The sequence below is a fragment of the Fusarium phalaenopsidis genome (assembly GCF_050370095.1).
Source record: "Fusarium phalaenopsidis strain FUZ10S chromosome Unknown contig_32302, whole genome shotgun sequence".
Lineage (NCBI taxonomy): Eukaryota > Fungi > Ascomycota > Sordariomycetes > Hypocreales > Nectriaceae > Fusarium > Fusarium phalaenopsidis.
Window position 1 is genome coordinate 3875238 of NW_028145405.1, and position 13828 is coordinate 3889065.

The 13828-nt window shown below is 53.4% G+C and overlaps 5 protein-coding genes across 5 annotated transcripts; 2 read left to right on the plus strand and 3 right to left on the minus strand.

Moving 5' to 3' along the window:
- Positions 1-1848: 1848 nt before the first annotated feature.
- On the minus strand, positions 1849-3025 carry LRP88_08559 (replication factor C subunit 5; the record flags this gene model as incomplete). The annotated part of the gene is made up of 3 exons (XM_083245062.1): positions 1849-2197; positions 2260-2882; positions 2939-3025. 3 exons carry the CDS (start codon positions 3023-3025, stop codon positions 1849-1851), a joined length of 1059 nt encoding a protein of 352 aa, XP_083099556.1.
- A 400-nt stretch (positions 3026-3425) lies between these two features.
- On the minus strand, positions 3426-4292 carry LRP88_08560 (mitochondrial 54S ribosomal protein uL16m; the record flags this gene model as incomplete). The annotated part of the gene is made up of 3 exons (XM_083245063.1): positions 3426-3610; positions 3667-3808; positions 3861-4292. 3 exons carry the CDS (start codon positions 4290-4292, stop codon positions 3426-3428), a joined length of 759 nt encoding a protein of 252 aa, XP_083099557.1.
- Positions 4293-4616: 324 nt separating this feature from the next.
- Positions 4617-7942, plus strand: LRP88_08561 (replication factor RFC1 C terminal domain-containing protein; the record flags this gene model as incomplete). The annotated part of the gene is made up of 5 exons (XM_083245064.1): positions 4617-4716; positions 4766-4817; positions 4865-4906; positions 4959-7571; positions 7627-7942. 5 exons carry the CDS (start codon positions 4617-4619, stop codon positions 7940-7942), a joined length of 3123 nt encoding a protein of 1040 aa, XP_083099558.1.
- Positions 7943-9484: 1542 nt separating this feature from the next.
- On the plus strand, positions 9485-12257 carry LRP88_08562 (uncharacterized protein; the record flags this gene model as incomplete). Its single annotated transcript, XM_083245065.1, has 8 exons — positions 9485-9584; positions 9650-9694; positions 9751-10163; positions 10311-10762; positions 10821-11077; positions 11134-11267; positions 11338-11520; positions 11742-12257. 8 exons carry the CDS (start codon positions 9485-9487, stop codon positions 12255-12257), a joined length of 2100 nt encoding a protein of 699 aa, XP_083099559.1.
- Positions 12258-13235: 978 nt separating this feature from the next.
- On the minus strand, positions 13236-13640 carry LRP88_08563 (DASH complex subunit Dad1-domain-containing protein; the record flags this gene model as incomplete). The annotated part of the gene is made up of 3 exons (XM_083245066.1): positions 13236-13388; positions 13464-13526; positions 13575-13640. The coding sequence occupies 3 exons, from the start codon at positions 13638-13640 to the stop codon at positions 13236-13238; spliced, it is 282 nt and encodes a 93-aa protein (XP_083099560.1).
- Positions 13641-13828: the final 188 nt, after the last annotated feature.

Sequence of the window (13828 nt, forward strand, 5' to 3'; positions counted from 1 at the left end):
CAGCAGCTGCCCCTCATAACTCCCCCCCGCATTCGAAATCTTCGGGGTTAGTCTGCGCGGCTCCTGATTGGCCAGCCCGGCATCCCCCTCCACGGCAACATCCCAGAGGCTAGACCGTCAGGGTCTTAATTCTCCTCCGATTTTCACCTCCCACGCTCCTCAACAAAGTTCACTCCGTTTTCTAGACGGCGCTGCGCCAGGGCGCTGCAGATTGCTAGGTACCTGGTACATCCATCTCAGCCCGTGTCTGAGGCGCTCAGTTACTGTTTCGGGGAGAATTGCTTGTGCTGGTCGAGATTAGGATCGCAATCTCAACACCATCCTTCAGGCCTGTTGCTGCTCAACCATTTCCTCTTGCTGCGGCACCTTTCGGTACTGAGAATCTTCTTCGTCGTCTTCCAGATATAGCCACCAACCATGGAGTACTTGTCTTTCAGCCGCTCATCGTGCCGTGTCGCTCAAGTCCCGAGACTCCCGTCCGTTTCAAGTAAACGGCAACTCTCTTGTTCAAAGCTTCACACCCCCTTCAACACCCACCAATACCGAGATTAGAGCGAATGTGAGAGACTCTCTCTGCTGTTGACGTATCCGTCTCGCCGCTAGCTCGGGCTGGGCTCTCCCCTCGGGGTGGCTAATCCCGAATCGGCACTTCCACACGCCGCCCGAGCGCCCATCCCCAACCCGCCCGTCGACCGTCGACCCTTGTTCCATGCCCATCCCTGCCCCAACGGCCGGGCCAAAGCTCAGCTCTTGAACCGAAGCCACAGGAGCTGCATCATGGCTGTGGCGTTTGTTGCCGGTTCAAGCCACATCTGTGACGGCGTTTGAACATGGTTGCTGCCGTCTGGCCGTACCTTCGGGACTCGACCGAGATGTTCATCAGTGATGCAACGAACGGAACTTGTCCATTTGAAATGTCGGTACCGTCCTTGCTTCTCTCTTCCGCATGTGATGGATGCCCTCTCGCCCATCCATTCACATAGTCTTGGTCAGCTTTGATTTGCTCCTCTCACCCAGCCGAAGCTCTCGAGATCCGCGGCTATTCCTCACCTCTCTGCGTCATCTCGAACCCACACACCTTGTCGACTCGTCCACACCCTTCCCCTCAGATTGCCCCTCCACGGGCTCCCTCGAGCTCTCCAGGCTGGGGCATCATTGGTCGTTCTGATTCTAGCACCGAAATCAACCGACGTGTTGATTTTGTTTCCGCTTCGGGCAGTTGACGCTCCCTCTCGCAACTCCTCGGCATCGGGGTGTAGAAGAATTCGCCGTTGCCCTTGATGGAGGTTAACCCCGGCTTGGATACACAAGCCTGAGACTGGGCGTCCTGTAGGATGTGAACACTCAACGACCGCCCGGTTCATCCTGGTAGAGAGGCGGCCAGTAAGCAACAGATGCGATGCCTCCCAGACGACCGGACGAACCCAACCTCCCAGGGCCAATCTCAAGACTTCCGTCTCTCCATGCGTCCTAGTCAGGGCAAGCTCTTGCAACTAAACAAGGTTCCGTTTCCCCATTTCCCCATTCCCCGCTCCTCGTCAACCCCTCAGTTCCGGGGCTCCATGACGGACCAGGTTGAGACAAGTATTGGTTGACAGGCTGGCCCCCTCAATGGTGACCCCTCGTCAACTCTGGTTCTCCATTTTCAGCTCTTGGCTTTGAAGATTTTTGCTCTTTATCATATGTCAAGGCGGGGCCCAAAGAGGAGGCCACGCGAGAAACGGGCATGGGCTTGAGGTGTCAGTGAACGATATGGGGACAATTAGATGTAGTTTTCCGTTAACTCCCGTGGCACGGGGGTTGTGCTACGTAGACCTCCCTGAACGCCAACCACACATTCTGCCATGTTTACATGTCCATGCTCATCAGATACATCTCCACGACTCTCATGAACTTTGCCACAAACGCCTCCAGATGAAAGATGACCTTGGTTCCCGTCTTGATCCGATGCTCGTAGAAAGCTGCCCACTGAATCACCTCGCCCTTCAAACCGTCGTCGATAAGAGCAATCAGTTTGAAGGCCAGGGTCTTGAGGATGGTGGTGGGGGGAATGCAGTGTGTCAAAAGATCATACAGCTTTGACCGCACCTGCAGGATCCTGGCTGGTGTGTGCTCCTCCAAAATTTCCTTCGCAATCTGTCCGATGAGGGCCTCCCAGTCTGCCGGCGGGATGGGCGTGCTGTCTGTAACCTTCTCACTGTACCTCGGGTTAGTCCCTGCTCGTACGCCTCGGCCGAAAGCTCCGTTGGGGTAACCTACTTTTGGGCATGTACAGCCTCGTACATGAGGAGGGCTCGCCGCAGGTTCCGTCCGCTCTCCTCCGCTATTCGCTGGTGCAGGCCCTTGACGACGGGCCAGCCCTCCTTCTTGGCCGACACGGCTAGCACGTCACAGATTTCCTCGTGGGTCGGCGCTGCCACCCTGACTAGAAGGGTTCTCGAGCGGATAGGCGCGATGATGTTGGCTGTTGAGTTCGCCAAGAGAATCAGCCGCAGGTTTGGCGAGTACTTTTCCATTGTTCGTCGCAGAGCCGCCTGCGCGTCTCGAGTGAGGTGGTCTGCTTCGTTGATGACCACGACCTTGAACCGCTGCTTCGCTGACTGGTCAACCTGTTGTGTTTGCGCCACCTCCTTCAACAAGTCTTGAACGACTACTCTGTCGTAGTTACCGACGTCGGAGGGCGTGATCTCGAGGTGGTAGATGGAGGCGACAATATTGAACTCGAGCTTTCGATTGCTCGTCGTCTGGAATACTCGGGCATCGATCTTGATCTTCTCCACACCTGGGCCGTAAAGCTCCTTCAGTGTGGCTACTATCCGAGTCTTCTTTCCTGCGCCTGAGGGACCGTAGACGAGGAGGTGAGGAAAGTCGCCGCTCTGGGCCTGTGATACTTGAGGTTAGTGGTGGTCATCCCCTTCACTCTATGTATGCTCCTCACGAGAGATTGCAGTCGACCCGATAGCTCATGGTGATATGTGAGGGAGTCCAGAGACCGCGGTCGGTGTTTGTCGACGATGAGAGCCATTGTAGAAGCTGCTTGGTGATGTGTTGAGGATCGTGGAAAGACAGCTTTTTTGGGTTGCGGGAAGACGCGTCGTCGCGTAAAGTGGATGGTCTCTGGAATCACAAGTGGTCCGTGCGTCTGACTTACATGGCTGGAGCCGTTCAGCAGGCAACCGCGCTATGAGGCCCTGAACCTGGAAACCATGATGGAATGGATGGAAACCTATGCAATATTCATCTACCAACCCTGACAGAGTATTGTAGAGATAAAAGTGGTGAAATTCATATAGGGTATGCTGGTATAAGAACCAATTCTACGTTTAATCAGGGTTACCAGGTCTTGAATATTGTACTCATACAGGTTTACATCAACATCCTTACACTTCGTTATTGTACAGTGTCTATGTCTCGTCAATTCTCCTCTAAGAGGAGCCAGAAGCTGCAGGTGTGCTTCCAACCTGAGTCTCAGTCGTTGGGGAAGAAGCCTTGAGCAGCTCAGCAGGGGCAATTTCCCGTCTCGGCCTTTTCAGCTCCTCCAGAGTTATGCCATCAAGCTTGGTAATTCCAACCATAGGGGCCTCGCCCTTCTTCACAAACTCCCATTGGCCTATAGCTCGTTAGTTGAATCCAATTGGTGTAAATCTGAAGCCCTTGGAACTCTACCTGGCAGCTTGTTGCCGGCCAAACGGAATGCATCCCTCACGACTTGCTCGTGAAGTCGTCCTCGAATCTCGAACAGAATCTGGCTCACAGCCATTCGGGTCGCCCAGTGGTCGAATGAACCCTTACCCTTACCCATACGCATCTGCAAAGCCATGAGCTCATGTCCCGTCGAACATTGGGAAAGCCATTCTCACATCGTTACCGCTGACGTAGACACCAACGTTGCAGTTCTTTCGCTTGTACAGTCGGTATTTCTGTCCTCGAAGTCGCACCTTGATGGTATCCTCGGCCATCTTCAATTGCTTTGCGCTGATTCTGCGGTGGTGGTCCGTCATTCGCAGACCGTAGTCGCCCCAGATCACAGTCGTTCCCTTTGTCGAGCCTCCAGTGGCCACACGGGGGCGTCCCTTGGCCATCTTCTTCTTTCGGTTCAGATTGGGCTCGAGCCAGCTGCCCAACATCGAGGAAGTCGTCGAAAAGGCGCGGACATTTTGGAGCCGTCGGGTCGCATCAAGAGTCTTCGAGGACTGCTGGAGAGGGGCGCGGAGTTGTCGCAGGGGCGAGGAAGCGCATATACTCAGTCCCTGAAAGGCATTGAGCAATGCCGATGTGTTGGCGGGCTTCATGGCGGCGATCGGGCTTGTCGGCTTGAAGCTGCCTCGCATGATCGAGCTCCAGAAAATCTTCCCCGGCCGAAGATGGGGTGGAGTTGTGGCCTGAAAATCAAGGCCCATATGGCAGGGCCACTTTAGCCTGCAGTCACGGATCTCGCGTCAGCTTCGCGTTTGGTAGGAGCGGACGTGCACGTCACCAGACTCGAACTTCTAGGCTGCTCCTCGATTGCCTGAGATTGTTGGACAACCACTTCCCCAGGCAACACTCGCGCATGGTATAAGTGAGGGCCGTTCCCCCATACCGTCAGAATTGAGGCAAAATAATCATCGCCAAAAATGCCTTCTGACATCCGGTCCTTCTTTGCGCCGAAGGGTGGTGCACCCCCAAAGCCTGCAGCCAAAAAGGCAGAGGAACCGGCCAAGACCAAGCGCACTAGTAAGTTCCGATGTTCTCTATCTTTTCCCATAATGCTGACGAAAAATAGAGGGCCGTCGAGTTGTTGAGGATAGCGAGGATGAAGAAGATGAAGTCGTTGAGTATGTATTTCTGTCATCTTGCACTACGTTTGCTGACACCGAATTAGAGAGAAGAAACCAGCCAAGCCAGCACCCAAGAAGAAGACAAAGTGCGTTGTTCCTCCTGAAAACCCCAATTCCCTCTATTCTAACCCAATTCAGGGATGAGCCAAAGGGTGTAGCTATCTCCGCCGACGATTACTTTGCATCCACAAAGAGCAGCAAACCTTCGAGTTCAGCGACTCCCAAAAAACCTGCAGCCAAGTCTGACGTCCCGATACGTGCGAGCCCTCGAGGCAAACCTGCAACCGCGAAGCCTGCAGCACCTGCCAAAAATGGCACAGTTCCCGCTAAACGAAAGACAACGACCTCCTACTCTCACCATGCGGCTGATGATGATGCCGACGCTTACATGGATGATGGCGATGAAGAAGATGATGATATCTTTGCTGCCGATGCCAAGGGCCGCAGCAAGCGGAAGAACGATGATTATGAGGAGGACGAATCGGAGGAGGAGGAGCTCCCCAAGCCCAAGCGGGTAGCTACACGGGGACGTCCACCTGCAGCCAAGGATAACGACGTGAAGGTGACCAAGGCTGCACCTGCAAGCAAGAAGAGGAAGTCTCCAGTCGACGGCTCTGATGAGTCTGAGGATGAGATTCCACGCAAGAAGGCAGCTCCTGCCAAGCCTCGAGCACCTCGGACAACCAAGAAGAAGGATGAACCTGAGGACACCGAGATTCAAGATATTCTCAACAGCGTCGCTACTGTCCGAGCCCCTACACCACCACCCAAGGACCCTAATGCCAAGTTTGACTGGCGAAAGAACGCATTCGGAGGTGGCAATGCGGCTGCTCCACCGACGCAAGGAGGGGTTGAGCTTCCCGAGGGCGAAGATGAGTGTCTCTCTGGTCTGAGCTTTGTTTTCACCGGTGTTTTGCAGACCATCGGTCGTGACGAAGGTCAGGCGCTGGTCAAGAGGTATGGCGGCAAGGTAGTCGGTCAGCCCAGCAGCAAGACAAGCTTTGTGGTTCTTGGCGATGATGCCGGACCCAGCAAACTGGCAAAGATCAAGTCCCACGGCATCAAGACGATTGATGAGAATGGCTTGTTTGACCTGATCCGCAAGCTCCCTGCATACGGAGGAAGTGGCAAGGGAGCGCAGAAGGCCCAAGAAAAGAAGAAGGCCGAGGAGGAAAAGGTGAAGAAGCAAGTCGCAGAGATGGAGGCGGAGGAAAAAGCTCGGAAGGCCGAAGCAGCCAAGGCTGCAAAGAAAGCAGCAGCAGCTGGAGGACCGGCAGCCGGAAAGGCGCCAGCAGCCGCTCCTCCTGTGCAGCTGCTGACATCCAAGTACGCGCCAACACAACTCAGTCACATCTGTGGCAACAAGGCCCAGGTCGAGAAGATCCAGAACTGGCTCAGGAACTGGCCAAAGTCTAAAAAGTACAACTTCCAGCGACGAGGCGCTGATGGTATGGGAGGTGAGCGTGCTATTATCATTTCTGGACCCCCTGGAATCGGAAAGACGACAGCTGCGCACCTGGCGGCCAAACTCGAAGGATACGATGTCCTCGAGAGCAACGCCAGTGACACCCGCAGCAAGAAGCTCGTCGAGTCCGGAGTCAGTGATGTCATGAACAATACGTCACTTCTTGGCTACTTTGCTGGCGATGGCAAGGATGTTGACACTACCAAGAAGAAGATTGTTCTCATCATGGACGAGGTGGATGGTATGTCTGCGGGTGATCGTGGTGGTGTTGGCGCTTTGGCCAAGTTTTGCAGAAAGACAGAGATTCCTTTGATTCTCATCTGCAACGAGCGAAAGCTGCCCAAGATGAAGCCCTTTGATCATGTGGCCTTTGATATTCGATTCAACCGCCCGACCGTGGATCAAGTCCGATCCCGCATCATGACCATCTGCCACCGAGAAGGCCTGAAGCTGCCCCCTGCTGTGGTGGATGCCCTTATTGAGGGCAGCAACAAAGACATCCGACAGATCATCAACATGATTTCGACAGCGAAGCTGGATCAGACCAGCATGGATTTCGACCAGAGCAAGGCCATGTCAAAGGCTTGGGAGAAGCATGTCATCCTCAAGCCATGGGATATCTGCCAGAAGATGCTCGCCGGTGGGCTCTTCGCGCCCGCGAGCAAGTCAACCCTCAACGACAAGATTGAGCTGTACTTCAACGATCACGAATTCAGCTTCCTCATGATTCAGGAGAACTATCTTCGAACAAAGCCCATGGCTCTCAACGGAAAGGGATACAACCAACGAGAGTACAACCTCAAGGCTCTAGAGCTTTTTGACAACGCCGCGGAGAGCATCAGCGATGGAGATCTAGTCGACCGCATGATTCATGGCTCTCAGCAACATTGGAGTCTGATGCCGACACATGCTGTCTTCAGCACAGTCCGACCAGCGAGCTTTATTGCGGGTCAGCTGATGGGCTCCAACTTCACATCTTGGCTTGGCAACAATAGCAAGTCTGGAAAGCTGGGCAGATACATCCGCGAAATCCACTCTCACATGCGGCTCAGGTCTTCGGGCGATCACCATGAGATTCGCCAGCAATACCTGCCCGTTCTCTGGGATCAGCTTGTCAACCGACTGCAGCATGAAGGCAACGATGCTGTTGGAGAAGTTATCGACCTCATGGACAGCTACTTCTTGACTCGAGAAGACTTTGACGCGATTCAGGAGCTGGGCGTGGGTCCAATGGATGAGGAGCGAGTCAAGATTGAGACCAAGACCAAGGCCGCTTTCACTCGAACGTACGTAAACATATATAACCTACTAATCAGCGCACGACTAACATGGACTCTTTAGTTACAACGCAATGTCCCATCCTGTTCCTTTCATGAAGGCCAGCAACGTTGTGGCGCCCAAGGCTCAGCCCAAGGAGGTTCCTGACCTGGAGGAGGCTGTCGAGGACGATGACGCAGATATTGCTGAAACACCAGAGGTTGACGAGGATGATGACGAGATTGATTTCAAGAAGGACAAGTACATCAAACAGCCTAAAGCTAAGAAGGCCACCAAGAAGGCGACCAAGGCGGCTGCCGACGACGATGACGAGGAGAAGCCGAAGCGAGGCCGGGCCAAGGCCAAGGCTACAGGAACCAAGAGCAAGGGAAAGAAGTAATGGGATAATTAGACGGGTTTTTTTCATTGACGCAAGGATGTCTGAGAGTATCTATCCAGTTAGATGAAGGCGGGTGTTGCGAGTTGCCTGGCCAATGAGGACTAGAGAAGGCACGTGACCAGCATTTGTACGATGACAACAAGGAAAAGGAGTTCAGGGCATCGAGGACTCGGGCTATGTATTGTAATGAAACAAGTTTCTTTAGAGTGTTGGTATCCGCATCGTGATGAATGATTATCGTACGTGTTCCTCGGTGGTTGTTAACTTGGTGTTATCGTTGGTTGATATCCTGCTTGACCCCTGAGTGATCAGTCCTCTATTGTCCAACTCAGCTTGACGCGACATGTTGACACCCCTGTGTGTAGCTGTTGAGATGAAGAGGATTATTGCAGATAATTGAAGCAACTAAGCTGGGGAGGGGGCCGTCGTGAAGTGGTCGAAAATGATAGTGTTCGGCGGAGTGAACATAAAGAGCGACTTTGGGCGAACACACTTGTTCCTCGACACATTCTTAATGCCTTTAATTAGCATGTTCGGATCTATAAAACAATGAAAGCACTTTTGTACGTAGTCAAGTCATCCAAAACGGCGACATGCGCAGAGCTGTGGCTCTGTGGCCGTCGAAGCCTTCGACGCCTGAGGGGCAACTAGTCAACACAGGACAACAAGGTCAAGCAGCCGTGCCAGCCGCACGTTGCCGTGGTGCCGACTATGCTGCAAGGCTCATCGCCACAGTGACCGAGTTGTCAACTCGAGGGCGTGCCGCTGGTTGGCTGTGGTGTGTGCTTAGTGGTGCCCAGCAGCGAGCAACCCCTCGAGATAGACGCATGAGTTTCTCGCACGCCCAGCACGCCCGACGAAGAACATCATAGCACTGAATAAGTTGTCAAATCGAGGGCGTGCAGCTGATTGGTTATGGCGTGTGGTTTGTGAGTGGTGCCGGGAAGTGAGCAACCTCCCCCCATAGACACCCGAGTTTCTAGCACGTCTAGCACGCCTACTGTATGGTAAAGGGCATCGTCTCAGGGAACGAGTTGTCAAATAGAGGGGGTGCAGTTGATTGGCCGTGGCGTGCGGCTAGTGGTGCAGGAGGGAGCAACGCCCATAGATGCCTGAGTTTCCAGTACGTCCATCACGTCCAGCACGCCTGCGGCGCCTGCAACGCGCGTCGAAGGAAAACAAGCTATGCATTGCAATCAGTAACTGCTACAGAGGGTTCCACTAAAAATATTTATACCCCCCCTCCAAACCGCGGCCCCCAATCTTCTTCCCTCAACACCACGTTTTCTTGCATCAACACAACAACACTTGATCGACAAAGCTTCACTTTCCATCATCAGCGCAACCGCTATTCTTCCTTCTATCATCACTAATTCATCATAATAGTAGCCGATAGTTATCATTCATCCTCCATCGCGACGATGCAGACATCTGCATCGTTTCCCTCTGCCCTAGGCAGTCGGATTTCCGACCTCTTTCGAGGTCATCAATCCGATACACGTAAGTCATCTGCATTCGAAGCCTTCTATCGCCCTTCACAAGATGTCTCTTCTCATTTACGCGTTTACAGGCCATCCTGAACCCAGCGACAACACCAACATGCTGTCTCACACTCTCAAGGCCGCCAAGGCTGACCTGCGAAGTAAGTGTTGACCCCAAACGCACGCGATTTTATCGCTTTGATGGCACGCTGACCTAGATTATAAGAGAGATTTACGCTCTCGAAGGGTAAGTCTTGGACTCGTCTTGATGGTAAGTCATTTCATCATTCCCATCCCCCTCTGCACCCCTAACCCCCTTTGCAACAGAGTTGGAGCCTTTGGTCTCTTCTGAAGGCACCATTTCTTCGAAGCCTGCAAAGCGCTCGCTTTTTAACACTCTTTTTGACACAAAGACCGGCCGTAAGCTCCACAAGCGGTCGCGTTCGGATCCAACTCCCCAGAGCGATCCTACCGGCCAGCTTCCTGAGCTCGAGCTAGTTCTGCAACCCTATGAAGATGCCAGGATCTTCAGTGTTGGTACCAACCAGGCTTTGGATGCAGTCTATGATGCCACTGCCAGCTCGCGTGAGTATTATAGCTGCACAAGTGGTTCATACGACGCTTCGTACGAGGTTGATGAGTGGTCGATTTCTGATCACGGCACCGTCCTGATCCGACGCCCAGCGGGCTTCCACCCAACTCGATCTACTTCGCTCATCAGCTGTTCCACTCACCATACTGTCTACAAAGAGCCTTTGACCCCGGAAGCAGAGGCTGAGTGTAGCCCTGAGATCGGCGCTTCCACTTACGACGAGCTCATGGGAACAACTGACAAAGAACTTCCAGTTCCCTTCAACGCCACTCAGACCGCGCAGACTGAGGCTTAGAACGCCGACGTCCAAGCTGCTGAAGCCACCACGACAGTTCATGGGAATGTCGCTGACAATGATTCCCCCATTGCTGTTGAGGAGAACATCATTTCCGACAGTGAAGTTCACGACAATGAGCCCAGCGACTACGTCCAGCAGTCGTCTGGTAACCACAATCACAACATGGGAAGCCATGACAACAACCTTCACGCGCGTTTCGTTCAACCAGTTTCTATGACTCAGATCAGTCGAGTTATGTCCAAGGTCATCGAGGGCCGAACCAAGACAAACTTGATCTTGCGCCCGATCAGAGAGCTTCGCCGCAAGAACAGAACCGTCTCGGGATCTTCCAAGAAGAACCGAAAGACTGAGCACGGCGCCCGCCGATTCTTTCTCGCTGCCAACAAGGCCACTACCACAACCATTGTTGATGAACACGACGACGCGCTCGCTGGACCCGCGCCTGAGAGGTAAGTCCCCCTTGGATGAGATTCGCTTGGGTCACTTGAAGCTAACACTTGACAACAGCATTCATGAGTCTGATGAGGATGACCACGATGCCAATGACAACACTCATGTTGACGAGGATGCCATGAGCCAGCCTCATGCCGGTGAAGAGCAATTCCACCAGCTGTCTACTCGTGAGTCTAGGGACACCGGGAGCATTGACTCCATCCACGACAATTTGGCTCAATGTGACATGATTGTCGCCGCTTACCAAGGTGAATACGACCAACTAGAGCGTGCTCAGACACGCACCTCTGATCTCTGTGACACCCTGAGAGGTGAGTATCTGCCCTGACCCCAGCACAGCACATGCACATTGTCTAACGTCTTGCAGAACCTAACGACGCCGATGTTTGCTCTGAGCCTGAACAACTCGAATTCACCGAGGAGAAGGCGGCCCTTGAGTCGTGGGCGCAGGCCTCGACTCACTGGGGAGATCCCAACATCGGCCCCGACACTGTTCGACAGGTGAGAGACGTTTCCTGCCAACTGACCCAAGCCCTTCTTTTGATCAAATTGCTAACACGTCAGCTTGCAGGGCTTCGAGGAGCATCTCAAGATTCTGAAACGCCTTCACACCTCTGACGCCAAGGGCAAGAACATTGAGTTGACCCCCTCCATCGACATCGACCATCGAGCCCGCCCTACCGTCGTCCTTCCTGAGCGTAAGAACAACTCTGCCAAGTGCCGTGAGATGTTTCTAACTGGTGACAGTCTACGAGTCCCCTGACTTCGTTCACTCATGGGTTCAAGATAATCTTGACCGCCAGACGGGCACGAAGCCCATCGACGCTCCATGCGAGCCTATGCAACCACACCTTGAGCAGGACGCCCCTGACACTCACAACATTGACCACGACGATGACCTCATGGAGTTTAGTCGAGCAAGTCTTCCTCAACCCCCTCCCCCGATAGATCCCAACTAACTGTCTTGACTCACAGGATGAACTGGCCGAAGCGCTTTATCATCCACAGGCCCGCCACATTGCTGGAGCTCACCCCCAGAAGGCTATGGACGCTTATTGCAACCTCGCATTTTTCCGCGCTGAAAGAAATGAAGAGGAGAACAGGCTTGACCGAGACCTCGGCCAGGTACGAGAACGAATTGATGCACGCAGCGCCCAGCTCGAACGCTTCTGCGCCCTCATCCAACGGCTCGAGCAGCAGAACGAGGCCAAGGCAGCCCGCCGGCGTCAAGCGATTTATCGCCGGGTCTCACAGCTCATCAAGACTACCGGAGCGGAGCTTGCCCAGGCCATGTCTCGCTGCGTGGAGAAGCGTGAGCACTACCGCGAACTTCTCTATCGCGAGAAGGCTCTCGTCGAGGCAGTCCAGGACGAGGCGCGACATATCGGCCTTGGCAACCACACTCCCAACGAGCTCGAATGGGCCGCGGAGCAAATGGTGGCCGGCGACAGCCTTGAGTATGTCGAGGACGCTCTTCACTCTTGTTTCTGAGCGGTGTCTTGTGACGGCCTAGCTCAACTCACGGATGTAGGACATCGCCCTAAAAACAACAAAACATGAGCTGCCGACACAGCTCCTCCGATCCAACTCCACGACACCAGATCACGGACATACTGAACAACAATCAGGATCTCTACAACCTCTTCTCATCGATTCTTCTTACACACACGCAGACATCTTTTCATCTCCATCATCAGAAAAGAGTCTTGCCCAGAGAGCCCCTAGAGGGACACACCACAACACATCGACATCGTCACGACACGGATATCATTGCTCGCTGAGGAAACAGCTTGAGCACAGGTGCTGACGAAAACAATACACTTTGTCTTTTTCACTGATTTCACTGCGAGTTCTTCATCTTTTTCTCCTCACTCATCTATACTCTACTAGGAGTTTTCGGCCACCACGCGACCCAGGTAGCAGAACACATTGCACCATCGGAAAGGGAGGCTCTTGTTTTTCTTCAGCCTAGGGATATGGATTTGCAATCTTGTTTTCTCCTGCTTTCTGCGACATTCCGGCATCATAGACATGCACGGCAACGAACTTTCAGGTTTTGTACACATTCAGGGATCATGACTTACGGAAAAGGGCACGGTACGGTTTTGTTTGGCATTTTTCTTATGGCTCAGGTTTATGGCAAGGTATCACGGGGAAAAGGGAAACGGTTTATGATGAATAGGGCAGCCAGGGAAAAAGGCGCCCCCCGGAAAAGGGACAGGGTTTTGTTATGATATTCCCGATCCAGGAGGATTATACCCCGATCGAGGCTCTTAAAGAGTACGAATGAATGAGCTATGACACATAATGTCTTGGTGACTTTTCCTGTGAACGTGGGCTGACTCTCCTTCTCCAACTTGATCACAGGTCTTTGTGGAAATCATCATCTCATTGCAGTGGTCTCAGTCGTAATCATTCCTTATCTTCATCATCTATCTCATCCGGGGGTATCATGACAATCCGTGCCCATCACGCCTCTTGCTGCTTCTTTGTCTCGTGCTCCTCCTCCGAGTCATCCTGATTCTGCTTTGTTTCTCCATCACCCTCGCCTTCGCCCTCCTTGTCCATGACGTTTTCGAATTGCGACCACAGAGCCTCGACCGACGAGAATTCGTTGCCGACCTGCACAGAAATCAGTTATTTGTTCTTCAAAAGCGACACCCTCCTAAAAGAGCGTAGAATGAGTAGAGAACTCACCGCAATAACAGCCTCGAGGGACCGGTTCAGCTTGTTGATGTTGGCGAGCACATGCTCAAAGCTCTGCCCGACCGTCAGTCCCGTCACATGTCAACAGAACCAGGCGCATACCATGGCAATCTCGCCGATGAGGGCCTCGCGTTGCTGCTCAAAGTATGTCTTTTCGTGCCCGCCCATTGCGGACGCAGACCTCGGATTGGAAGCCATCGCCAAAGTCGTCGTTGAAAGGTTGTCGCGTCTTTGTACGAAGCATGCATGATCCAAAGCGCGCCTGGGGTTGGCGGGGTTCTTAAGGTAAATAGTGGGGTCGGCTCATGCCCAGCCCAACTCGTCCACGCCAAGTTTCATGACAGAACACCAAAGCA